This window comes from Elephas maximus, chromosome 25 (assembly GCF_024166365.1).
Source record: "Elephas maximus indicus isolate mEleMax1 chromosome 25, mEleMax1 primary haplotype, whole genome shotgun sequence".
Classification (NCBI taxonomy): Eukaryota; Metazoa; Chordata; class Mammalia; order Proboscidea; family Elephantidae; genus Elephas; species Elephas maximus.
In genome coordinates, this window is record NC_064843.1 from 37,253,024 (window position 1) to 37,280,240 (window position 27,217).

At 46.2% G+C, this 27,217-nt stretch overlaps 1 protein-coding gene across 1 annotated transcript; it reads right to left on the bottom strand.

The window, feature by feature from the left end:
• Positions 1-5,614: 5,614 nt before the first annotated feature.
• POFUT1 (protein O-fucosyltransferase 1) lies at positions 5,615-27,128 on the bottom strand. The gene is made up of 7 exons (XM_049869599.1): positions 26,894-27,128; positions 24,804-24,925; positions 19,641-19,823; positions 18,357-18,469; positions 13,137-13,329; positions 11,333-11,575; positions 5,615-9,204 (listed from the first exon to the last, which is right to left on the bottom strand). Exons 1-7 carry the CDS (start codon positions 27,024-27,026, stop codon positions 9,016-9,018), a joined length of 1,176 nt encoding a protein of 391 aa, XP_049725556.1. The 5' UTR covers positions 27,027-27,128; the 3' UTR covers positions 5,615-9,015.
• Positions 27,129-27,217: the final 89 nt, after the last annotated feature.

Consider the following 27,217-nt stretch of genomic DNA (forward strand, 5'->3'; position numbering starts at 1 on the left):
CTAGTGGCCTGAGCCCTAGGTTCCGTCTAGGCCCTGCTCCTCAGAAGCCGAATTCCCTGGAGGCAGGAGGTGTCTGTCCTGCCAGCCCATTTCCCCAGCAGGCAAAGCATTCACGGGCAATAGCTGGGGGAGGATATGGCCTCACCGTGAACAAACATAACATTGAGAAGCCAGGGCAAGACCTAAAGGGAGCTTACAGCAGTCGGTGCCTCGCAGGGCTGCCAGAGTCCCAGCAAAGTTCAGTTCCCAAATCTGGGGCCCTCCTAAGGCTGCTATGCATCTTCACGCACTTTGGCAGCCCCGTGTCAACTGTTGGTATATAGCTGAATAAACTGAGCTCAAAAAAGTTATACAACTTTGCTAAGTAATAACACCCATTATTGTCAAGCATTTATTACCTGCCAGGTACTGTGGTAATGTTCTTTAATTTTCACAACCCTCCAAAGTAGAATGGAGGTATGTCACATGTGGTTTTAACAAATCAAGGCAGAAGAGATTAAATTTTGTCTCTATGCTTTAGGACCTGACTTTAGTGTGAGATTAACTGAAGACATGAGTTCCATTTTACAGATATAAAAACTGAGGTTCAGACAAGCCAGCAACTTGTTTGAGTTACGGTAGTTGCTGCCTGAGCTTTGCCTTGAACCCTAGCTTTTCAGGGTTGCACGTGGCCAGCACACTCCAGTGCCAGAAGAAATCAGTGTCCAGTCCCAAGGCCAGTGCCTTCTGCCTAAGCCATGTGAAAGGCCAATGAAGCTAGACAGTGTAGGAAACTGGCACTCTGCTGGGGAGGACGAATTGGCACAACTTCTTTGGGGGGCAATGTGGCTATGCCAATCAAAATTGCAAATGCTCACACCCTTTTTTTTTCCCCACACACCCTTCCAGAAACATATCCTACTGATTGATGCACTTTCAGATGTGGGCAGTGGCACCTGTTCCAGATTCTTCTTTGTAGCATTGCTTGTGATGGCCAAAGACGTCAACAATCTCAATGTCTCATGATAGGGTAAATACATTACAGTCTATTCATCTTATGGAACATGGTGTGGCTGATAAAAAGAAGTAGAAAGAGCTACATATCTGATATGGAAGAAGTTCTAAGGCATATCATGTGAAAAAAGCAAGAGCCAGAACGGTATGATTTTGTGTTCAAAAAAAGAAAAAAGATATACACATAGATGTATGCCGACCCCAGACCCGATAGGTGGCATGAAAAATTTCTGGAAGGTCTACAAGAAACTGTTAGCAGTAGGGAGGGGTCTAGGCTCAAAGGGGTGCTCATTTTTCACTCTACAGCTATATTCTTTTGTACTTTTTGAATTTTTTTTTTACCTTGTACATGATTTTCAATAAAATTTTGAATACAGTTTATACAACCAAACCTCTGCCTTTTGGCCCTGACTTTAATGGGCACCACGGGGGCCTCTTTGCTCACAGATGGTTCGGACATCCCCTTGGTGAGCCTTGAAAAGCCCCTGTCCCCACCCTATCCTTCACTGACCCAGAGACATCCCTGACTAAGATCTGATCAACACCCTCTATTCAAAAGCCACCCCTGGCTTCCTAAAGGCAAGGGCCGAATCTTAGGCATTCCCAGGCTCCTCATGCTCTGCTCAAACCTTTCTACTCTGCCCCATCTCCGGTCTCCACTTCCCTAAATCCACGCTCAGTCCTGCTCACTGCTCCCTACAGATTTATTTTATTCTTGTGGCTTTTTACTTCAGTCTTGCCCCTCAAAATCATTTTAAACTCACAGATTAACTGCCCTAAAGCCCAGTTTCGATGTTGTCACCTCTCTTGCATCATAGCTTCAGTGGCTCCCATTGCTCCTATAACCTCCTTACTCTCGCATTCTAGATGCTACCCCTGCTAGGTTCTGCCGCTGCAAAGTTCCAAATGCTCCCCCCAATCCAGCCATGCTAGATAGTTTATGCCCCCCAATTTGTGCCTTTGCTCATGCGGTTTCCGTCATCTGGAATTCCATTCCTTCCTCCCCACAGGTACCTCCTACCTTCTCTTTGAATCCTTTCTGCCCTGTCGACCAGAAGTCATCTCACCTTCCCAGGTCTTTTCTTTGCACATTTGTTCATCCAACCATATATACTGAGTACGTTTATAAACCAAACACTGAGTTAGGTGGTCTCCGTTCTTGGGGGAAGCCCTGGTCTAGCTGAGGAAACAGATTAGCGAACAACACAAACGTCCTCTGATCAGTCCCATGAAGAGGCAGTACATCACAGGGGTTAAAGGTACTGACTTTTGTACCATATTCCAGGGTTTGGTCCTGGCTTTGCTGCTTACAAGCTGTGTGACCCTGAGCTAGTTACTTCACCTCTCTGGACTTCAGTGCCCTTATATGCAAAATGGAGAGAATAAGAGAGCCAACCCTATGTTCTGTGAATTAGATGAGTCAGTTTATGTATAGTGATCAAAGACAGCCTGGCACATGGTAAACAACAAATGTTGGTTATTATGACAATTTCAAGGCACTATGGGAACTCAGGAAAGGGCCCTGCGAGGCGCAAACAATTTGCACTAGACTACTAATAGTCTAGCGGGGCTGAGGAAGAAAGGCCTCGCAATCTGCTTCTGTAAACACACGGGGTCACCATGAGTTGGAATCAACTTGATTGCAGTGGGTTTGGCTTCTGGGTTTTATGGCGCTCCGAAGAGGTACATTCCATAGAATAAGTTCTGGAAACAATGACTGTTATAAGCAGAGGGAAAGCATGGAGGTACAAAGAGTGGGTGGAGTATGAACGGACTGTACAGTCTTCTCTCATAGAACTTTCAAGACTTATCCTTTCCCATCGCCCACAACCCACCGGAAAGAGGGTCTTTTTCTGAGGTATCTTCAGGACCCAGCATAAAGATGAGGCTGAGTGAGGGTCTCCCAGACTTCAGCTTCACAAAGCCTGCCAGATCGGTTACTTAATATTTTTCTCTAAATCAATTTTTTGTAACCTAAACAAATTTCTTAAAAGGAAACTTTAAGTCATGTTTATAAATGAAAAACCACAAATAAGAAATACTCTAAAATAAATGCAATGAAAGTAAAACAGTTTCTAAACTCCAGCTAGCTAATGTTGCCCAAGTCTGAGGTCTGCTCTCCAGGTCTGGAGGAAGGATTATTAACAAATGTTAGAGAGGTGTTAATGACAGGCTAGCACCAAACTGCTATTTTCTTTGGAATTGTTAGTGGGATTAAGAACAAACTTTAAAGAGAATGCTCTCCTTCTGCTAATGTCCCAAACCAAAAAAACCCAAACCCACTGCTATCAGGTTGATTCCAACTCACAGGGACCCTACAGGACAGAGTAGAACTGCCCCATCGGGTTTCCAAGGACTGCCTGGTGGATTCGAACTGCCAACCTCTTGGTTAGCAGCTGTAGCTCTTAACCACTATGCCACCAGGGTTTCCTGTACCACCTAAACCAATGTGTCGCCAGTTCAGCTGGTGGGTTTTCAGAGGAATGGAGGAGGCAGTAGGGAATATTCTCCCCAGGTGGACCGGGACTCCCCACACCACCCCCAGGTAGGCATTGTCCCCCCTGCTGAGTCACTGCACTCAAGAAAGGAGGATGCTTCTGGGAAATGCCTTTTGTTCCTTCCCTTCCCACTGTTTACCTGGTTACGCTTGGCATCCGGCATCCGGCAGATGATCAATAAAGGATTAGATGTAAAAATAAACCAAACCTGCTTGCTCTTAAATAATGTTATCTAAAGGGAAAGGTCCCAACCCCAAAACAAACCAGGTTTCAAGCAAGAATCTGAATTAATTCTGACATTATCCGGAGTGCAGGATTTGCCTTCAGGCTATGTTTTTTTTTTTCCTGTCAACTCCACTAAGGACAGAGAGAGAACTGAGGAGAGGATGGGATGTTTATTTTCAGGCCAGTGAAAAGTAGCTTCTTTTGGAAACCCTGGTGGGACGGTGGTTAAGACTTCAGCTGCTAACCTAAATATCGGCAGTTTGAATCCACCAGGAACTCCTTGGAAACCCTATGGGGCAGTTCTATTCTGTCCTACAGGGTCGCTAGGAGTCGGAATTGACTTGATGGCAACGGTAATAAAAAATAAAAATAATAATGAGCTTCTTTTGAAGTAAACATAAAATGGAAATAAGAAAGCAATTCTTTTTCCTTTCCTGTCTCCTTTCTTTCCTCACTCACTTTCTTCCTCCCCTCTCCCTGCAGATTTTAGGAGCCCTGGTGGCGTAGTGGTTAAGTGCTACAGCTGCTAACCAAAAGGTAGGCAGTTTGAATCCACCAGGTGCTCCTTGGAAACTCTATGGGGCAGTTCTATTCTGTCCTATGGGGTCGCTATGAGCCGGAATCGACTGAACGGCAGTGGGTTTGGTGTTTGGTTTTTGGTTTATGATGTACCGGGAAGCCCTGGTGGCATAGTGGTTAGGTACTACAGCTACTAACCAAAAGATCGGCAGTTCGAATCCACTAGGCACTCCTTGGAAACTGTATGGGGCAGTTCTACTCTGTCCTATATGGTCACCATGAGCCGGAATCGACTTGACGGCAAAAGTTTTTGTTTTTGTTTTTTTGTAAGATGTATCAGGTTAAGTGTTTCCCAGCTTTGGTTGTTTCTGAATACCAGCGTCTCCATTTCTACCTAATCCACAACCCATCTTTACTATAATTTACTTGTTATTTTTCTTTCACTGAATTCTCTTTGTTTTACTTACATAATTTTGGCCTCATTCAAACACAATACATTAAATCAAAGGTTTGATAATCTAATTGTATATTTCTCCTTCAGTACACACTAAGAGAAATAAATCAACACTACAATACAAATTGCACCTTGGGCACCTCCTAAAAGCACCTCATTGTGTTGACTATGCTTGGTGGAATCTTCAGGCAGGATCTTTATGAGCGGACATCCTCCTCAGGGCTTACCAGGGAGGGGCCTGCAGAGAAGGGCCTCGGTGAGCACTTGCTGGCTGACTGGAGTGCCAGGTCCCCACATCTCTCAGACCAGTGCTTCTCAAACTTAAGGTCCTGAAGAGTTTATTAAAACAGACTCCTGGGCCCCTTCCCCAGAGATTCTGACTCAGCAGGTCCAGAGTGAGGCCTGAGATTCTGCCTTTTCAACAAGGTGATACCCATGCTGCGGGACTAAAGACTCTAATTTAAGCCTGCCTTGGACCACTGGGCATCAAAATCACTTGTAGGTGAAAACGCAGATTCCTGTGCACTACCTGTCAGATATTCTGACTCCTTAGGTCTTAAGTGGGTCCCAGATCTTACTCATCAGCACCCCAGGGAACCTCTGGATACCACTCTTTGAGAAACACTGCCTGGACCACTATTAGCACTTTTAACTTGGAGGTGAAGTATAGCGAGGTGAGATGATAGGCAAGGTCATTGTGTAAGTCAAGGACAACTCCATTCTCCATGTTGCTTGGACCCTAAACCTTGAAACATCCTGGACTCCTCTTTCCTTCCCACCCTACATTTGGCAAATCCTGGTGGCTCTTCCTTCAACACATATTCAGATTTTCTTTAAACCACTCCAGCAAACAAGCAAACAGACCTGGGAATAGGACGGCAGATAAAATACGAAGGTAAAATGTTGATAATTATTGGAACTGGGAGTTTATTACTCACAATTTTATGTGTATTTGAATTTTTCCATAATAAAACCTTTGAAGTCTTTGACCCAACAAATCCACTTCTGGGAATTTATCTCAATGAAAATTTTAGATATAGAAAAACTCTCACAAATAAAAATATTTTTCTAATAGTTATTTATAACAGTAAAAGTTGGAAACACACTAAATTGTAATACAAAAAGGACAGAGTAAACTATGGGATATCCCTTAATAGAATCTTATATCATTAAAAATGTTTATTCGAGCTATGTACTAACATGAAAAACATGATACAGTGTTAAATGAAAAAGCAGGACCTTAAATTGTATATGTTGCATGATTAAAACAAAGACTTAAAAGACCGAAATTAAAAAATAATCTTATATATGCAGAATCTCGTCTGCATCCCTGTGACAGCCTGAACTGGTCTCTCTGCTTTGCCCCTCCCTTCCTCCAGCCTCTTCTCCACTTGACAACCAGAGTCCTTCGAAAATGTCAATCAGATCATGACCCTCCTGGCCCCGGAACCCTACAAAGGCTTCCCATATCTCTCTGAATAGAAGCCAAGTCCACAGCTCCTATGGCCCAGATCTACTACTCCATTCCTGGCCGCACCCCTGCCACACTCCAGCCAGGCTGGCCTCCTTGCTACTCTTCAAACACGCTCCAGCTTCAGGGCCTTTGCACAGCTGTGTCCTCAGCCTGCAGACATGTGGGTGGGTGTGCTCCTTCCTCCAGAGCAGCTCCTCAGAGCCTCGCCTGAGCTCCTTATCTAAAGCGGCACCACCCTCACCCCCATATCCTTTTTTTACTTCAGGGCACTTATCAACACCTCCTACAGTACATTTATTTTATTAGTTTTCCACTTACTAGAATGCCAATTCCTCGAGAGCAAAGACTATCTGTTTTGTTCTCTGCTATATCCATAGTACCTAGCCCAGAGCCTGGCACACAGTAGGCGGTCAATAAACACCTGTTGAATAAAAGATTGTTGAACTAAATAAATACCCCTGGAAACTCTAAGCTTCATGTGAGCTTTGTTTCTTGGGGGACCTCCCCCTCCTCGAGGCTTCCAGGCAGGTGCCAGCTTTCCATCTGAGGCCTCCACAGTGCACACAGTGTCAATAAAGTGCGTTCTGTGAACTGGAGGCAGCAGAGCATGGTGGCTAAGAGCACTGGCTTTGGGTGGTCAAACCCTGGCTCACCACCACCAGCTGTGTGGCCTTGGGCAAATTAAGGGGAATCTCTGAGTATTAATTGTTCCCTGTGCAGAAAGAGAAGGATACTCACAGTTCCTGTTTTCCCAGGGCTTGGGTGGGGACTAAACAAGATCATGCCCAAAAGCACTTAGCAAGCGCAGTGCCTGGCACAGAGTAGGTATGCACCAAGAAGCAGTCAAATTTATCAACAGCCTTTGTCTCTTTCAAGTTTATGATGCCTTTATCTGTCTGAGTTAAGCCTTTCAACAGTCTGTTGGTTTTATCACCATTTTATAAGTGGGGAAACTGGGTCGAAGAGGGGTAAAGTACATGCCCACAGACCACAGTTGGAGCTGACTAGAAATCCATGCCCTCTCCTCCAGAAACACTGCTGATGCTAATCAGGATGATTTGGACAGCCCATCAGAGCCCTACCTTCTGAAGTGCGGGCCTAGTGTGAGGCTGCCAGCAGCAAATGGAGGTGGCCGATGAGTCTACTCCCCGCTTGCCATGACCCCATGAAAGCAGGGGCTGCACTGGCTCCCGTGTTTGGGGCTGTTTTTCTGAATGGGGCTTGTGAGCAAGTCTGGACAGATAAGCCATCTCTCAGAGGCCACCCAGGATTGAAAACACTGTACTCTCTGCCCAGGAGGAAAACATACAAAGCCCTTCCTGTAGTTTCCCCCACCTAGAGTTGAGCAGTAGTTCTAAAGAGCAGATGCAACCTCTGGTGTTTGAGTCCTCCATCACCCTGCCACTTCTGACCTCTGACCCAGTTTGCACAGGGGCTATGGGCCTGGCTTGCTGTAGGAGCCGCCTCTTCCACTCCAGGATTGAAGGTCAAGGGAGGTTTAAGAGATTGGCAGGTAACAGACATGAAAGTTCAGAATCACAGAGTTGAAAAATCACATTCTCAGGAGTCATGGGATGATTAAACCTGCAGCACCTGAGAGACAAACTTAGAACTTGTAATATTTTAAGCCTCATGGGGGCTGGTAGAGAGATTACACTGGATGGGAAGGGGCAAAGCTGCGTCCAAACTGGGAATTCCGATGGCTTCGGGACATGTTCTATCTGGTCAGAAGGTTGGGCAACAACCCCTTGTGAGAATATGGTCTGAAGGCTTCTGTTGCAGGAGAGAACAGGCTCTGGATACCAACCTAATGGCTAAATTCTACCAACCAGGCCCTTTGGGGCAGGGCAGCAGAAGGGAGTGGAAGGCCTTCAGGAGCCCACCAGGCCAGCAAGCCCTGGCTCCTAATGATGTTCTGAGCCCCTCTTGATGTCAGACGGGCAGCAGGCTGCCAACTGCCCAAAGATTGACTGATGGCAATGCCATGATTGTCTAGCAAGATGCCGTGTGCTCCTTGCTGTTCGTGTGCTCTATGAGCAACACCTGGCTGGCTGTGGAGCACTGCACAACACCAGGGTTGATAAAATACGTTTGCATAGTGTTTATGCCGGAGGAGAGTGTTCATACCCCAAACCCCGGAAGTGCCCTAGGAAGGGGGGTGCTGACAATGGCTCTGGGCAGGCAGTGGGGACAGGTCTGAAGGCCACTTGGCGGGGGGGTCACCTGGAAGAGCAGTCAATACAACCACCCCTGGCCTCATCCATATCTAGTTAAGGTCACTTTAGGTACCTATGATTGTGGACTTCACTGATTTTTAAAAATGAGGGAGAGTTCTGGAGTAATCATGATTTTGTATAAAAATCATTAAAATAAAAAATATATATATATATGAGGTCAGCAGTTCGAATCCACTAGGCGCTCCATGGAAACTCAATGGGGCAGTTCTACTCTGTCCTATAGGGTCACTATGAGTCGGAATCGACTCGATGGCAGTGGCTTTATATACATATATATATGAAAACATAAAAATCTCTCTGAAGAGAGCTCACCGTCCCAGGCTGCTCAGAGCAGGGCACACCAAAACATAGAGTTGGACTGCTCTGCTGATGGGAGAATTCCCAGAGATACAGCAGAAAGTCCATGGAGGGGGAGAGAGGCTCCAGCCCCTAGCAGTTAGAAGTCCTGTGTCCAAGAGCCCGGCCTCTTCCCTGCCAGGAAGTCCCTGGTACCTTTCTGTCTCTGGCAGGCAAGCAGAGGAGCTTGCACCCTTGGGCATCAGTCCTGGGAGCATAGCTGGCTGCCAGGCCTGGCTGGAGGGCCCAGCTCAGTCTGTTGATGTGCTCCAGTCCAGATCAGAACTCGTCCCGCAGCTGAGGGGGCCTGTCCATGCCGAAGAAAGAGGATGGCCTCCCCTGGAGGTCCCGTTCCCGCTTCACGAAGGCAGTGAAGGAGGAGACGCAGTTGCCAATGAAGTGGTTGGCCTGGCCAAGGATGTACAGGTCGATCTGGGCCACGTCCGGCTTCAAGCTCACCACCTTCACCTGCAGGAGGAAGGGCAGAGGGGATCAGCCAAAAGGGCTACAGGCCACAGTGCTCAGCTCAGCCATCTCGTCCATAACCCCAACCTTCTTCCCCTGAGCTGAGGTTACAGACACAAAAAGAGGAACAAGGAGGGTGAAGACATGGAGTTGAGTGTCTGAGAGCTGTTGCCCAGCTGCCGCCCATACCCACGTGGAACACCTTGCCCCCAGCACTTTTTCCCTACGTCTAGTCTCAGCTCCAAACGCATCGTTCATTCACACCTCAGCGCCTTTGCCTGTGTTGTTCCCTCTGCCTGGAATGCCTCTTCCCCGCTCATTAAAATCCGGATCATACTCTCAAGGCTCAGTTCAAGGTCTACCTTTCTCATAAAGCCCTAGCCTGACGGGCTCCTCCCCCCACAAAACCTGTGATCTGACCAAACAGCGACCCTACTCATCCAGTTCTGCAGCCTAGATGCCACCTCCTTCTCCCACGCACCCCACCTCCAAGCCAAAAGTCCTGTCCACTCTAGCCGCGAGAAACCCTCCAAGGGAATGGTTAGCAGTATTGCTAGCTCAGCACCAGCCCAGCTTCACAGAGAAGCAAGGGTAAGAGCAGTGGCACAGGAACAGGAAATAGCAAACAGTAAGTAGCTCAAAGTATCACAAACGCATCAACTCTAAAAACTCACCAAAAAAAAAAAACTCCCTGGGACTCTCCAAATGCTTCACCTCAGTAGAGAGGTGGGGGTGCGGACAGAGCTAGGGCTGAAAGAGCTTTGCTGTCACACAGAGATTTCTGATGTAACGAAAACCACCACCATGTCAGTTAGACTGAAGCAAAGAAATAAAACTAGTTCAATCATGGCCAAAATCCCCCAAACAATTCCACCCACACCCTGAAACTTACCCACTCTGTGTCATACCCACTATAATTAGCTCTGGAACCATCTTGGGTAAATTCTATCCTTTCTCAGGACTTTGGGTTCCTCAGCTATAAAACGCAGAGGTTGGGTCAGAGGACCCCTAAGGTCTGTCCCAGCTCTGATGTTCTATCTCTAAAACGGGTGGGTGGGAGAAGAGCACGCACTTACTCAGCACTTCCTCTATACACTGGGGCAAGAGAGAGAAACGGAGCCCCTCGACATAAAGCCAAGGGCACCCACTGCTGGAAAGCAGATGTCTGTCTTTTAAGGTCTACATGTGCATTTAACTCCTTAGTTCATGCAAAAAAGTCTTCCTGATGCTTATTATTAAGTCAGTTTACCCATACATACTTATTACCTACTCTCCACTGATACAATATGGATTTGCCACACACGTTTTACTATTTATTCGTATACTGAATACTTATCATTTACAACTTCCTTAAGCATTTGCTAAGCACAAAAGAGCCTTCCCTTTATTCAACCACCTACTTCTTTTATTGATGATAGTTAACTTTAATGAACTCTTACTTTGTTCCAGGAACTCTTTTCACTGCTTTATACCTGATCTTTATAACTACACTAAGAGACGGGTACTATTCTCGGTCCCATTTTACAGACGAAGAAACAGAGCCCAGGGAGGTGAAGTAACTCCTCCAAGGTTGCACAGTGAATAAAGTCCAAGTTCTCTGGTGCCAGAGTCCCTGCTCTTCACCCCTCTGCTATACTGGATCTCTACCAAGGGTCTACACTTTATGTGCTTCAACATTTACTGAGCGCTTACTATGTGTTAAGCACCATCCTAGGGACTGGTGATGGTAGTGTGAGTGTTTGCTCCCAAGGAGGTCAAAGCACTAGGCTAGATGCCAAGGACTAGAACAGTGATTCAGCCTTGACTCTTGCCTTTAAGGAGCCCACAATGCCTAGGAAGAAATAAGACATGTCCCTACAGTCCGTGACAGCTCTTAGCAGGCACACATTAACTTCAGGAGTGGAGGGGAAAGTGGGGAGATCTGTGGGGGAGGTGTTTGAGCTGGGGTTTGAAAGGATAAGAATTAGAGAGGGAATGAATGTCCAAGCAGAGAAAACAGCCCAGGCAAAAGTCTGGTGGTGGGATAATGTGAAGCATGTAGCGGGAGCAGCAGGGCCACTCTGGTGCTTTATTGGACCCCCTTCCTGCGCACACTCACCTGGCACTCCTAATTCCCCACTTTCATGCATACCTTCCCTGTGAAGAGCTGTTGGATTTCAGGCACATAGCTCTCAGAATCCGTGGCGATGTAGACCGACTGGGCATTCAGCGCCCTCACCCAGAGCTTCACGGCCCGCTGGATTTCCTTTAGGTCGGGGAGGCACATGGTCATGGTGAGCGGGGCAGCTGTGCTGCGGCTGTAGCCCACACACTGTGGTGAGGCCATGAAGTGGGAGCCTGCAGTCCCATCCTTCAGCATGGTGCAGGCATTCTTCTATGAGGGGACAGGCATGGGGCCAGAGTTAAAGACAAGCAACTGCCCTGGAACCTCAGTGGCAAGAACTGGCAAGTGGAAAAAGACAGGCTATACAGGAGGAGTTCAACTAGTTTTTTTTTTTTTTTTTTTAAACACTGAGGTAAGTAGGAAATGCAACAAAATAGTAAGAGTGGTTATTTCTGAGTGGTAGGATTTTTTTTTTTTTTAATAAAATTTCTTTTTCTTGGGCATACTGCATTATCTAGGACCTCCAGTAGAATTCTCAACAGTGGTGGTTATAATGGGCAGTCTTATCTGATTCCTGACTTCAGTGGGAAGGCTTCTGATAGTTCCCCATGAAGTATGATGTTTGCTGTGGGTTTCAAAGAGATAGCCTTTATCAAGTTAAGGTGGGTCCCTTCTATTCCTGGTTGGTTATGAGTTGGTATCATGAATGGGTGTTGACTTTTATCAAATGCTTTCTTGGCCTCTGCTGAAATGATCATATGATTTTTCTTCTTTGAGTATTAATAGTAAATGTCACTGCCTTCCTGGGATAAATTCTGCTTGTTCATGTTGTATGTTCTTTAACACTCTATTGGATTTTACGTGCTAATATTTTACTTAGGGTCTACGTGTCTAGGTTCATAAGTAAGCACAGGTGATAAATTTTCTGAGCTGACCTTCCTGAGTTTGGTATTAGTGTTAAGCTAGCACTATTTATATATATATATATATATGTATACACACACACACATATAAAAACTAGTTAGTATCCTATATCTTTTTATGTTCCAGGAAAGTACAGATGAGAATTATCTGTTCCTTGAAGGTTTGGCTGAAACCACCCATAAAATAAACTGGGTCTGGTTTTTTTTTCTTTGTAGAAGGGGGTTAGGGAGGGGACCTAGTAAATGAATGTGATTCCTCTTCAATTGACTATGGGCACATTTTAATCTAATTTCTATACTTTTCAGTACTTTCCAAGTTTTCAGCAAAGAAAAACGCACACACATTATCTTCTTTTTATAAATCAAGGAGACTACATTAGTCCCGCCCATTTTCACAAGGAGGATAATCTTATGAGGTTCCTGCAGATTTAAGCAGCCTGCAAATTCTGGGAGGATGATATCTTCATTTCCTGGGAGTCCCACCCAATCTCCAATAGCTTGTCTTTCAACAGGGAATCTGCTGGCTCAACACTGAGCCAGAGCAAAGGACCCCTGGGCTGTGGCCCTCTCCCTGGCTTGCTGCCCGACCTGCGGTGTCGCTCTATCCCTCAGTCTATTCATCTGCAAAATGAGGATGAAAATGGGAACTATTAAAATAAGAGCTGAGAACAATGACAAAATAAGTAAAATCAAAAAATAAGTAAGAGCTGGCAAGCAAGCACTGTGTGGCCACATTCCTGGTACATGCTGCAGTGGAATCATGGGACACAATCCACTGGACTTGGCTGAGTGACAGCCCTCTCTGCCCTGGCTGGGACCTGGTGTCATGGGCTCAGTTTTCAATCCCCTCAGGCCTGGGCCCTGCTCAGGGATGTGTCACAGTAGCCTGTGAGAGGAGGGGGAGTTACCCAGTCAGAGCCGATGCGCAGATGAATGCCCACATAGGGCCGGATGAGGTGGGCATGGATCTGAGCTTCTCCTGTCTTCACCATCTCATCTGACCACACCACGTACTTCTGGAGTGGCCTATGTTCCTCCAGGACAGGGAACTGAGCCGGGGCCCCTGGCAGGGCGAGCACCGGATGTTCCTTTGGAGAAAATCTAGGCACGAGATGGAGTAAGGGGAAGTCAGAGGACACACAGAGAGCCTGGCTATCCCCTAACCCCCACCCCAGGAAAAAGGATGGCATTGCACCATGTCCCAGAGACCCTGTGGAGGGGCCCCTGTAACATGCAAGAAGCACGAGACGTTGTGAAATCCCAACGGGCTGATAAGAAACCTTGGCGGCTGCGGTGACAGGCACAATATGCAATCCTGTCTCGCCGCACGGAATTTACAACCCTCTGTGCTTGCTTAACAATTAAAAATTTACAGTAGAGTGTTCCAACCTTTTGTATGTCATGCTGGCTTCCAATCTGTGGTGCGGTAATTCACTCCAGGGTGGGGTGTCTGGACGAGCTTTTGCCCTTTTACCCACACGGCGGGGTTGGGACGTGCAGCTGCTTACAGAGGGCAAGGGATGGGGCACACTTACAGGGAACGCATACACTGGGTTATATCACCCACTTGGAAACTCTATGGGGCAGTTCTACTCTGTCCTATAGGGTTGCTGTGAGTTGGAATCGACTCGACGGCAATGGGTTTGGTGTTTTTTTTTATGCATGTGATAAAATTTTATAGAGTTAACTACACACATACATATACACAAATGAGTACAAGTAAAAGTGGAGAAATTTGAAGAAGATAGGTAAGCGGTATCAATGTCCATATTCAGGTTGAGATATTGTGCCATAGTTTACAGAATGTTACCATTGGGGGAAACAGGATAAGGGGTACTACACAAGGTCTCTCTGTATTATTTCTTACAACTGCCATGTGTATTTCAATGATCTCGAAGGTAATTTCAATTAAAAACTATGAAATATGTGAACCTATACAGGCAAAATATTAAAATAATTTAACAATTCACATACCTGTGAACCAATTTAGCAGATACTAATACTTTACTTCCTGTGTCTCAGATTTTTTTAAAAGACACATACCTTAATAAAGCTCTATCCCACCTTTCCCTTCTTTTCCTCCCCTTCCCGTAAGATAATATGTTTTTATGCTTGTTTAGACTTTTACTACATACATTTCTATAAAATCAAAAAGCTTTTTACACAATGCAGTAAAGTGTCAAGCCAGACCACCTGTTCCAACGCTAACTATGCCACTTACTAACTCAGGCAGGTGACTTAACCACTCTGTGCCTTGGTGTCCTCTGTATAAAAGAGCTGATAATATTTCCTACCTCACAGGGCTGTTGAGAGGATTAAATGGGTCAACACACACCAACAACTTAAAACACTGCTTGGCACACAGAAAGTGCTCAGAAAATTCTGTTTTTATCATATTGCATGTAATCTAGCTCAACTTGCTTTTTTCAATTTAACTTTATGTTTTAGAGATTTGGTTGTGTGGATCATGTGATCATGTTAGCTTCTAATTATTTCATTTTCCATGACTAAACTACACCTGATTTATTTATTCCCCTCCTGGTGGACAGTGAGGTTGTTTCGCTCATACAACAGTGCTGCAATGGACATGCCACTCATTCTTCACACCCAATCCAAACATCTTGCTCAGCAAACTCCTTCTAAACCTCTATGACCAGCCACCATTCCCAAACCTCAGGTCTTTGGGGAGGGCTCCCTGTCCCACTTTTCCTGTGTCACCCTCTACACAATGATGTGCTCAACAACTGCCTTCCCTGCTCGGCTGTCAGCCCCAAGAAATTAGGAACCTAGTGGTCTTGTTCATTATTCCCACACGTACTGGTCCAGAGCCTGGGCCAAGGAAGTGACAAGCAAGAGTTCATTGACAGCCTGGCTCTATATAACGCTTGCCTTGTTAGACTCTAATTGTCTGTTTATATATACACATACATGAATCTTATTGGGCCTTATTATGTGACAGGCAATGTTCCAACTGCTTTATGTGTATTAACTCATTTGAGTTTCACGAAGAGCCCCATGAGGTAACCATTAGTGTCATTCTCATTTTACATATAAGGAAATTGAGGTACAGAGAACATAAAAATGTTTAAAATACATACCCTCTCGAAGTCACCCCTACGAGCCATTCATAGGCTTGTCAGATTGTCTTAACATGGTCTAAAAAGCCCTGCATGGTCTGACCCCTGCTCACCTCTCCAATCTCGTCACCTGCCTGGCAGATTCAAGATGGCCACTGATTCTTTGACTCTCCTTCCACTCAGTGGGGTATACCTATATCCCCTCCCAAAACATTTGGCAGAAGTGACACTGTACTGGCTTCCAGGCCCAGGCTGTAAAGGATCAGCAGCTTCCACGTCCTATCTCTAGGGATGTTCATCCTCTGGACACACTGTCTTGGAGCCCAGCTGCCAAGCTGGAAGAAACCCTAGCAACACAGGGGGGTCAGGTGTACACACACCAAGCTCCCAGACAAGAGCCAGCATCACCTGCCAGCCGTGAGTGAGATCTGTTGGACATGCAGCCCAGCCAAGCCTGCTGACAGCTGACTGCACCGGAGACCACAAGTAAGAACTGCCCAGCTGAGCCCAGTTAACTACAGAACTGTGAGAAATAAGAACTGATTATTAAGCCACTAAGTTTTGGAGTGGTTTATTACGGTGACCACAGACAATAGGAACATCCTACCATTCTCCCCCTTGATCACTCCACACTAGTCACACTGTCCTCCTCTCTGCCCTTTGAGCATACAAGCTTATATCTGCCATGAAGAACTACCTTTTGCTCCAGCCCCTTGCCTGGCTGGCTCCTTCCCATCCTTTAGGCCTCAGTTCTGGTCTCAGCCCTGCCGGTTACATACCACCTGTTTACATCTTTCATGGCACTTACACCATAGTAGAACTACCTTATGTGTCTATTTATTCATTCTCTCTTCCATTAGACTATGAGCTCTCTAAGGGCAGAGGCCTTATCTGCCTCATCCTTAGCTAAACTCCCGACAGCCAGCCCAGTACTTGACACTTAGGAACTGCTCTTTAAATACTGTACGTGTTGAAGCAAGGAAGGAGTGAAGGCAGGAGCTGCTCAGGTGGCTCTAACTCTCCCAAACAGCCTCTGGGGACCTCATCTTCTCTCCTAGTCTTCCTTTCTCAAAAATTCAGCTGTCAGGCACAAACTTCCTCAAGCCCTCATGCAATTCCTACAACTCCACGAATTCAAACAAGACTGTGGGAGAATGAAAACTATTTCAGCAATGTCTCCTGACAGATGCATCCACGTAGCACTGTCCCTTCCCTTCTGACTAGGATTGTGTGCTTTTTTTGACTTCCTGGAACTTTGCTTTTGGAGCTACGTTTAGGGTTGCCGGCCTTTTTTTTTTTCCTGGCATATTGTCTATAGGGGCAAATTTCATCCTTTGAAGGCATGTCTGCCTTCTAGCAAGAGCTGCAAGTCATTCAGAGCTGAATGGGAAAACTAAGCAGGCGATCAAATGAGAGTGTCCTGTTTAGATCAACAATGAGGGGGTGCAGGATCTGCCATGACTGAGGATTCTCAGTTGCTCACAAGCTAACTCTGAAGGCAAGTCCCATATAGGAATTGGCTGCTGTTCTAAGGCACGGCTATTTGCTCCATGGTGCTCAAGAAAGGGTGCTCTGGAGTCAGACTGCCTGGGTTCCAATCCTGGTCTGCCACCTCAAGCTGCATGACCTGGACAAGTGACTTCATCCCTCTTTGCTTCCTTTTTCTCACGTGTAGAACACCAATGGCAATAATACCTATCCTACAGCCCTGTGGGAGGATTAAATGAGTTAATATTGGTAAAGACCTAGAATGGTGTCTGGCACAAAGAGAGCACTAAATAAAAACATTTTTTTCCAGTTGCCATTGAGTCAATTTCAACTCAGGGCGACCCCGTGCATGTTGGGGTAGAACTGTGTTCCACAGGGTTTTGATTGGAATTTATTTTCAGGAGTAGGAACAAATCTTAGCTCTTATTATTAAAGACTTACATATAGCTCGTGGCTGCCCACTGAACAGCAACATGACCTCAGGCAAAGTTATTCAAGCTCACTGAGCTTAGTTTCCTCATCTGTAAAATGGAAATTGATAATACCCATTTCATGAAAATCTTCAAAGACTTAAAATAAAGCATGTGAATAATAATAGTAACAGCTAACACTGGTTGGCCACTTACTACGTGCCATGCACCATATGTGCTATGAGGCAGGTGCCATTAGTACTACTTCCATTAGACCAAAGAGGAAACTCAGGCTGGAGAGCCGAAGCTGCTTGCACAGGGTCACTCAGCTAGAAAGAGGCAGCTCAGAACTGTCTTACTCCAGAACCTGTGCTTGTTTCTCTACATCAGTCTATCTCTGGGTTTCTAAATGCCAGGTGCTGTGTTACATGCTTACCACGCATAAGTTTACATGCTCCTCACAGCTTCTGGGCTGGACTGGAACCCAGCTCTGACTTCTAAGCCCATGCTCTTTCTTGCCATGCTCTAGCACCAAGGTCAAGTGCACTACGTTAGTAATCATCATAATAGCTAGACTGTAGCTCCCTGAAGGCTGGGGCTTCTTCATTTTTATAACACCTTTGGTCCTTGAATACCGTGTCTCATATATGGCAGACGCTCTATAAATATTTCACGGCCTGTGCCTATGCCCTGCTAACCTATTTTTTTTTTTTTAATAGGGCCTACTGGAGGACAATTAATATAGCACATCTAATAATTATCAGGATGACATCATTTCTTAGTCTGCACCTGAAGTTGTTCTTGTCTAGAAGCTGCTTCCAATTTTCACCTTGGGAAGAGGAAGGTAACAAGGGAGTGATTCTCACGCCTAGAGGAGGAAATTGAGACTCATATGACCGCACAATGTTCTTTTTATGACATCCCTTATCAGCCGATAAACTCTTGCTCAACCTTGTGGCAGGTCAACGTTCCACCATGTCAGGCACTGAGATGGGAACGGATCACACAGGATCCCAAGTTCAAGAGACAGAGCAGCCACACCTTACACATCAGGGCAGAAGAGAGGGCCAGCAGAGGTGCTGAATGCCCTGGCAGGCGGGTTATGGGCCCCATACCCAACCCCCAAACCCAGCATGCTGCGCCCTCCAAGTACCTCTGAATCCACTGGTCCTTGTAGGAAGCGCTGAAGGAAATGCCTGCAAAAAGCTCTGACTTGTTGAAACTCACATGAAACTGGTCCCAGAATGGGCCAAAGGGGTTTCCTTCCTGCAGAAAGAGTGTGGTAGAAGACTTACCCACAGGGAGGGAAAGCTATCTAGAGGATGGGACCGAGGAACTGCAAGGGGGGGATCCCTGGGCAATCCAACTCTGACTGAAACACTGTCACGGGATGGCCCAGTAGGAATGTCACTTTATAGCTCTTGGGTAGGGTCTGAGGAGAACAGCTGGACCTCCAGTCTAGGCCTCCAGTCTGGTTTCTGGCAGATGCTCACCAGTGTCTGAAGGAGCCTTTCCTCCTCACATGACACATCTCACCCTACCATCTGTAGGGGTCTAGGGAGGAAGAGGACCTTGGATTTGGGACTACAGGCTAAAGCTTCCAGAGACTCTGAAGACCAGCTGATCTAATACCCTCATTTTCAAGATGGAAACCAAGGCCCAGAGAGGGCAAGGCACTTACCCAAGGTCACACAACAAGTAAGGTCAGTGTTGGGGCTGTAAGCCAGGTCTCCTTTCTCAAGGTTCACAGCTCTTCCAACCACCCTCCTCAGACTTTAGCATAAGCACCAAATGATTTATTTGAGGATTGTTTTATTCCCAAAGTGCCATTTATAAATTTCTACTAATAAAATATGATAGTCTTTCATCGGCCCACTAAGAGGCAGGAAAGTATACAAGTTACAGGATGGACCATCGAGCCAAATTACCTATGGTTGAATACCAGCTCCATTACCTACTTGTTGAGTGACCTTAGGAAAGGTATTAAACCTCTCTGTGCCACACTCAGTTTCCTCTCTATAAAATGCGGATGGTAATAGTACTTTCCTTATGGTGTTGCTTGACGGTTAAATGAGTTCATTTGTGAAAAGCTCCTTGCATGGTACCCGGCACAAAGTATGTGCTATGTGAGTATGAGTATTATTACTAATGTGGCATTTTACCATTTACGAAAACTCTTACGCCTGGCCCACATGACACTTTATGAGGGAAGCAGAGTGGGCATGGGCACCTCTATGTAGAAATAAAGGTTCAGAGAAGCAAAGTTATTTGCCTAAGGTGACACCGACAACAAATGCCAGAAGTAGGACTTACCTCTCCATTTTTCTATTCTAAGCCCTTCTGGTGGCTTCCCCCACATACTGCCATCACACAGTGTCTCAGAGGCCTAGAGGACATGCGAAGGGCAAAAGGGGTCCCCCTGCCTCACAGGACCCACCTTCATGGGGCATGTCTTTTTATCAGGGCTTCGCTGGGCTGCCACTTCAAAGCAGTAAGCTACCCGCTTCTCAGGGGGCCAGTGGGTGGGTGCCAGCTTCTCCATGAAGTCCTCCAGGCTGATGACCCGATGGTAGGCCTGGAGGGGCTCCAGCTTGAAGTACTTCTGATAGGACACATGGAGCTGCAGGAAAAGCGGGGAAGAGAGGGGCAGAGGCCCTTCCTCAGTGTCCCAGTGGCTGTTTTAGAGACTCTTATTATATAAAACCATACAATTCAAGACCCATACAGGCTGCACTATATGATAACAAGAAACTTTTGGCAAAAAACACCAAAGTTAAGAAAGAAGACAGCCTGGGAAAAGGCATTCACAAACCAAAGGAAAAAAAAAATGGCAATATCCCTTGTGCTCAAAAATGCCTGCTGGTCTATAAGAAAAAAAACAAATGACTCAAGAGAAAATATGGACAAAGATAGGCGTGAGCAACCCACAGCAAAAGAAACCCAGAAAAACCCCTGAAACTACTGCCCTGGAATAATCTTTAAACCTTAAACCAAAAAATATCCCCTGAAGTCTTTTTAAAGCCAAACAACAGTTGAGCTTAACTAGTAAAAAACTACCTTAAGCATTATGCTGTTTAAGATCTATATGGGATCAAATTGACAACAGCAACTCAAAAGATAAGATAGGAACCTTAGGGGGCAGTGAGTTTGCGTTAATGGAGGAGGAACAACTCAGAAAAGGAGGGTGAGAATGGTTGCACAACTCAAAGAACGTAATAAATGTCGCTGAATTGTACGTGTAGAAACTGTTGAACTGGTGAATGTTTCGCTGTGTATGGAGCACTGGTGGCACGGTGGTTAACAGCTTGGTTGTTAATCAAAGGATCAGGAGTTCGAACCCACCAGCCGTTCCTTAGAAACCTTATGGTACAGTTCTACTCTGTCCTATAAGGTTGCTATAAGTCAGAATCAACTAGATGGCAATGGGTTTGGTTTTTTGGTTTTGCTGTGTAAATTGTCAACAACAACAACAAAATAAACTAAAATAAAAAAGGAAAGAAAGAAAGAAAAGAAACACAAATAGCCAGTACGCTCAAATCAAAAGATATGCAACCTCACCAGGAGTTAGGGAAAATAAAGTTACAATTACAATATATTCTTTCTCATCCATGAGACTCTAATTATTGGAACGGAAGTGGGTAAACGGGTACTCTCAGATATGGGTGGTATACACTGGAATAACCACTTTGAAATGCAATCTGGCAGTATCTAATAGAATTTAAAGCGCTCCTCCCACTCCTGGGTATTTTCCCTAAAGACGTTCTTGTACTTTGCACCATGAGTATGAGAATGCTCACTGCCACTATGGAAATACGGGAAAGAACTTCGAAGAAGCCATACCAAATACACAAATTCATGATAGTGGTTGCCTCTGGGAGGAGGGGGGAGGGGAGGAAGAAACTAGGATTAGCGAGAGGGGCCAACAGAGACTTTGTCTTTTTATTAACTTTATAACATTTCCTTGTTAATAAAGAAGATGAAGCAATGATGAGAAAATGTTAAAGTGATAACCTCTAGTGATGGGCATATGGATGGTGGTTGAATTAATCTTTGTATTTCTCTAGATTTTAAAATTTTTCTTAGAACACCATGGAATAAAACTTGGACTTTATCTTATAGGTCAGTGTTTCCCAAGCATGTTCCACTAGTTCAGGTAGATAAAGGACTCTGTGATAAAACTGCTCCAGTCAAACAGGCCTGGGAAATGCTGGGTTAAGCTGGTTTCTATACTGTACAACATCTCAGGGCCATTAATATGCTAGTGTGTATTGAGAAGCTATAAATTTGGGGGTGGGGGTGGGATGAGGAATTGAGAATGCAATTTCCCAAACTAATTCAACCACAGAACCCTCTCGGCATGAGCCACTGGCATTCTAATGAACAGACTTTGGGAATCTTAACTATTAGCAATGAGGTATTGCCAAAGGATTTTAATCAGAAATAATATGAGAATTACCTATTTGAAAGGCCACTCTGGTGACAGAGAAAAGAATGTATTGATGGTCAGATCAGAGGTAGGGAGAGGAATTAGGAGGCTACTACAATGGTCCTTTTGTGTGTTCAAGCATTCATTCAATATGTATTTACTGAGCACCTCTTATGTATCAAAGTAAGAGATGGAGAAGCATGAACAGACTAAAACATATAAAGGAAGGCAAAGCAGAGGGTTTGAGGTCAGAGTACTTATGGAAAGGGAGGTACTAGGATGACCTCCAGGTTCCTGGTTTGATATCCAGATTAACGGAGGTGACATAAACTAAGGCTGGGAATATAGGAAGTGACACAGGTTTGAAGGGAAAGATTCTGAGCTCAGTTCTGGCTTTGTGAATCTGAGATATCTGTGGGACATCTAAACAGACTCAAGAGTCTAAGAGTTAGAAACATATGCCAACAGTTAGAGGAGAACCTGGGCCACAGATAAATTTGGGAGGTACATGGAGAGTGGTAAAAGCCACAGAGTTAACAGAAATTTATAGTAAAGCAAATATGGTAGTAATACCAAAAAAAAAAAAAAAAAAAAATCCTTTGCTGTTGAGTGAATTCTGACTCACAGTAACTTGATAGGACAGAGTAGGACTGTCCCATAGAGTTTCCAAGGAGAGGTAGATTCAAACTGCTGGCCTTTGGTTAGCAGCCTTAGCTCACTGTAGCTCTTAACCACTGCGCCACCAGGGCTCATGGTGGTAATGGAAACTAGTACTTATTGAATCTGTCTCACCTCTAGGCACTGTACTCGTCTGTTTACGTGGATTTGCTCATTTAATCCCAAGAGGTAGGAATGTAACCATTTTCAGTTGACTTATAAAGAAACCATGGCATAGAAAATCTAGATAACTCACCTGAGATCAAACAGCTAAAAAGAAAGCAGAACAAGGAGAAACACCAACATTTAAACAGCAGATGGAGAAAGAGGAGCCCTCAATACAGTATAAAAAGGAAAACGCTGAGAAAACTAGTTGCCATCACGTCAACTTCAACTCATGGCAACCCCATGTGTGTCAGAGTAGGCTGTGCTCCATAGGGTTTTCAACTGGTGATTTTTTGGAAGTAAATTGCCTGGCCTTTCTTCTGAGGCATCTCTGGGTGGACTCGAGCTTCCAATCTTTTGATTAACAGCTGAGCATGTTAACTGCTTGTACCACCCAGGGACTCCCAAATGCTGAGAGGTCAGGGCTAAAGCAGGAACAGGGGGTGTCTTGGAGCCAGGGGAGTAGAGAAGTCCAGGAAAGAGAGAGGTTCAAAAGGCCAAATGGCACTGGGAGGTCAGGTGAGATAAGGACTGCGAAATGACCCTGGATTTGGCAAGTCCAAGGGCCTTCCCCACTTGTGAGAATGGTCACAGTGAGGAAGGGGGGGCCAATCAGGGCAAGTTGAGTAACTCAAAGAAAGCAAGGAAGTAAAGACTTGGAAAGAATCTTGGCCAAGAAGGCAAGGGGAAAGAGAGCAAGGCAGCAAAAGTGAGATAGATGGGCAATTTCTAAACTGTAACTGTAAAAAATGAGACCACCACCAATAGCACCCAGTTACTTCCTATGTCTGAGGCATTTTACCCTGATGTGCTCATCTGATTCTAAGAGGGAGGCAGACAATGTTCCCAGCGTGTTACAATCACTAACTCATTTATGCCTCATTCTGGAAGGCAGCAGCAACCATTACCAGCCTAGTTTACAGATGACAAAACTGAGAAGCAGAGAGGTCAAGTATTCTGCCCATGTTACATAGCTGGTAAGTGGCCAAGCCAGGTTATGATCTCAGGTACTCTGGCTCTTAACGCCTAAGTGTTAACAACTCTAAACACAGGCAAACCAAGGAAAAAATAAAACCTATGCAAAGAAAAATGCTATAAGAATGAAATGCCATGTTTTCAACATAAACCCGTTGCCATCGAGTCAATCCCAACTCATAGTGACCCAATAGGACAGAGTAGAACTGCCCCATAGGGTTTCCAAGGCTGCAATCTTTTTCCAAAGCAGACTGCCACATCTTTCTCCCGAGGAACTGCCGGTGGGTTCCAACCGCGAACCCTCCAGTTAGCAGATGAGTGCTTAACCACTACACTAGGGCTTCTTGTTGTGAACACAGTAAGCATAGTTTTTGAAGTCTATTAAAATTTTTTAAGTCGATTCTTTAGATACTAATTCAGTGCTTACCAAGTAACAGGTCCCCGGGGATACTACGTGAGCAGAGACACTCACAGGGCCAGTGGAGGACACAAAGAATAAGCAAGAAATTACAAGGGTGCTGGGCATCACTGAGGCAGGGGATGGCAAGGCAGTCTTCAGTGCAAGGCACTAACCAGCCAGGGACTGGGGCTTGGGGTATTCCCAAGGAAAAGGAATCTAAGTGGAAACTTGATAGGCTAGTAAGAAAAGATGGCAGGGGTGGGGAGAAGGCACTCCAGGCAGGGGGACCAGCACATGCAAAAGCCAGGCTTTCTAGCACCTGAGGAATGTAGGGAGGGGCTGAGAGCGGCAAGGCAAGTACTTACCTTGCACTAGGCACTGCTCTAAGCCCTTTATATACCTTATTTCAGTTAAAACTTTCAAAGCACCCTATGAGTTAGGGAAATGAGGAAACTAGGGTTCAGAGAAGTTAGGTAACTTGCCCAAAGCCACACAGTCTGTGAATAGCAGAGCTGGAATTCAAACTCACGCTTGTCTGACTCCAGAGCCAGTCACCTGGCCTTGAAACCTCTATTTTCAGCCCCAGTTGGTCTCACTCTCTGTGTATCCTATTGGTCAAAGAGTGATAGGGTGAGAGGCGGCGCTGGAGCCAGACTGCCTGGGTTTGTGGCCCTGGGCACGTTATTAACTAACCTGTGCCTCTGTTTCTCCTTCAAAACTGGTAATAGCATAATTGCCTCATAGGGATGTGTTAAGAGGGAAATGAGTTAATCCTTAAGCAGCACTCAGAAGAGTGCCTGGCACACACCAGGTACTGGATAAATGTTAGCTGTTGTTATGCCAGGGAAGTCATTTCTGGGTGGGGGTAGGGCAAGCCTGAGGAAGTGGGAGGTAAAGGACTTAGGGGTCAAGCAAAGGTGAGGAGGGTTGGGAAGAGTGGATGTGGATGAGGGCTGAGGTCAGTGGGTGATACTCACGTTGGTGAAGGGAGGCTTGTGATGCTGGTACTCAATCCAGGGGGGTACAGCTAGTGTGCGGTTCAGCAGCTTTGCAAATGCCAGGGAGCCCAAGAAGTGATCAGCCTGGTTCCCAAAGCGCCCTGGAAATGGAACATTGGGTTAAGGCGAGGCCTGGGGCATCGAGGGCCTGGGTCATGCTGGGCTCAGAAAGGATATGGAGTCAGGGCTAGGGAAGGCCAGGAGACCAAGGAGAGCCAGGAGAGCTAAGCTAGAAGCTTGGAATCAAGTCTGGATTCTGGGTCTGACATAAGGCCCTTCAGGCCCCACCCCTTCAGCCTCAGCCACTCCAGATTCCTTACTGTTTCCCAAACATGCTCTCCACTTCCCACCCCCATCCCATGCCTTTGCTCTTGCTGTTCCCTCAGTCAGGAAGTCCTTTCCACTTCGATCTCCACCCACCTGCAAATGAAGGGGCAACTGTAGTGCCTCATTTACTGGGACCCTTTCACCAAGCATCTACGGTACTCACTCCCCCTCTCTGTCTTCCATCCTGGTTTTGAGTTACTTATGCTTCTTCACTTTTCCTTGAATGTGCTTGCTCACTTCCTGGCCTTTGCACTGGCTGTTTCCTTGCCTGTGAATGCCTCGGGGTAAAGACCCTGTCTGATTCTTTTTGTTATCCTAGCATGGTGTCGATTCAATCATTCCACAAATATTGAGTGCCACAATGTGCCAGGCTCTGTAGTAGGTGCTGGGATGCAGGAATGAGAAAGGACAAGGTCTGTGCCCTCATGGCACTCAGTGTAGCTGGGGAGACACTAAACATGTAAACAAATACATATATAGTGAAAATTTTTTATATTTGAAATAAATAAACAAAAAGTTTTGGTGATGGAGAATAACCAGGAGGTGGTTACTTGGGTTGAGGTCAGCTAAGTTCTTTCTGGTGACATTTAACTTGGGATCTGAAAGAGGGGGAGGAGTTGGTTAGACAGAAGTAAAGGACAGGGTGTTCCTGACCGGTGCATCTCAGGCACAGCCACCACCTGTCTGTCGGTGGTGGTCTGCATGTTGCTATGATACTGAACAGGTTTCAGAAGAGCTTCCAGACTAAGACAAACTAGGAAGAAAGGCCTGGCAATCTACTTCCAAAAACCAGCCAATGAAAACCTTATGGATCACAACAGTTTGATCCACATCGGATCATGGGGTTGGCACAGGAACCGGGCAGCGTTTTATTCAGTTGTGCGTGGGCCTGCCATGACTTTTACAATGATGACCTACCACTCCGTTTAAACTGCAGCCCTCAGCCAGCCCTTGGATTCGGCCTTACCCTGCTCAAGTTTATTTTTCCATAGCATTTATCACCTTCTAAAATTAAAAAAAAATTTTTTTCAAGACACTATGGGAAACCCTGGTGGCGTAGTGGTTAAGCGCTATGGCTGCCAACCAAGAGGTCGGCAGTTCAAATCTGCCAAGCGCTCCTTCGAAACTATAGGACAGTTCTACTCTGTCCTATAGGGTTGCCATGAGTCGGAATCGACTCGATGCCAGTGGGTTTGGGTTTTTTTTGGTAAGACACTATGAAGTTTATTTTTTATGCTTATATTTTGTTTGTCTCCCTCTAACTAACTAAAATGAAGGGTCTACAAGGGCACGGAGTTTTGCTGTTTTATTCACCGCCGTATCCCCAGCCCAGAGGACAGGGCCCAGCACGAAGTAGGCACCCCATAAATATTCGTTGAATGAATGAAAGAATTCCTGGAGCTAGCGTGGGTCAGCTTTCATTAAGTCCTGCCCCACTAACTTCATTTACTAGACTCAGGGCTGGCTCAGACTATAGCTCCGCCCATCCCTAACTGGAGGACCTCGCTCAACACACGTAACCTCTCTGGGTCTCAGTTTTCTCTTCTGTCAAATGGAAGGTTGGACACGGTGACCCCCTCAGCGCCCTTGCAATTGGGGCCAAGAGGAGAGGAGCAGACCTTGACCCTGAGCTGGGGTTCGTTCCTGGACCTGTTAAGGCGTCACTGGACGCTTCGGAGAAGTGGCTTCTCCTTTCCCGGCCTCAGTTTCCCCAACTGAGCAGAGGGCTCGGGAGGCCTTACCCATGCAGGGGCAGTAGAGCAGGTAACCGGCCGGGTCCCAGGAGCCCGCGGGCAGCCCAGGGAGGGGCAAAAGCAGCAGCAGGAGGGACAGGCGCGGCGGCAGAGGCAGCGGTGCCCACGCGGCGGCGCCCATATCGGCTGCGGAGCCTGAGCGCGCCGCGGCGCGGAGGCGGGGAGGGAAACAGGGACTAGAGCATCCGCCCTGCTCCCGGCTGTCCCCGCGCGCCGCCCGCGCACCGTCCCGGCCGCTCTAGCTCGCGGGCGGGCGGGACCATAGAGAACCCGCGGCACCGCCCCCTGCACGGCCCGAGCGCCCGCTCGCGC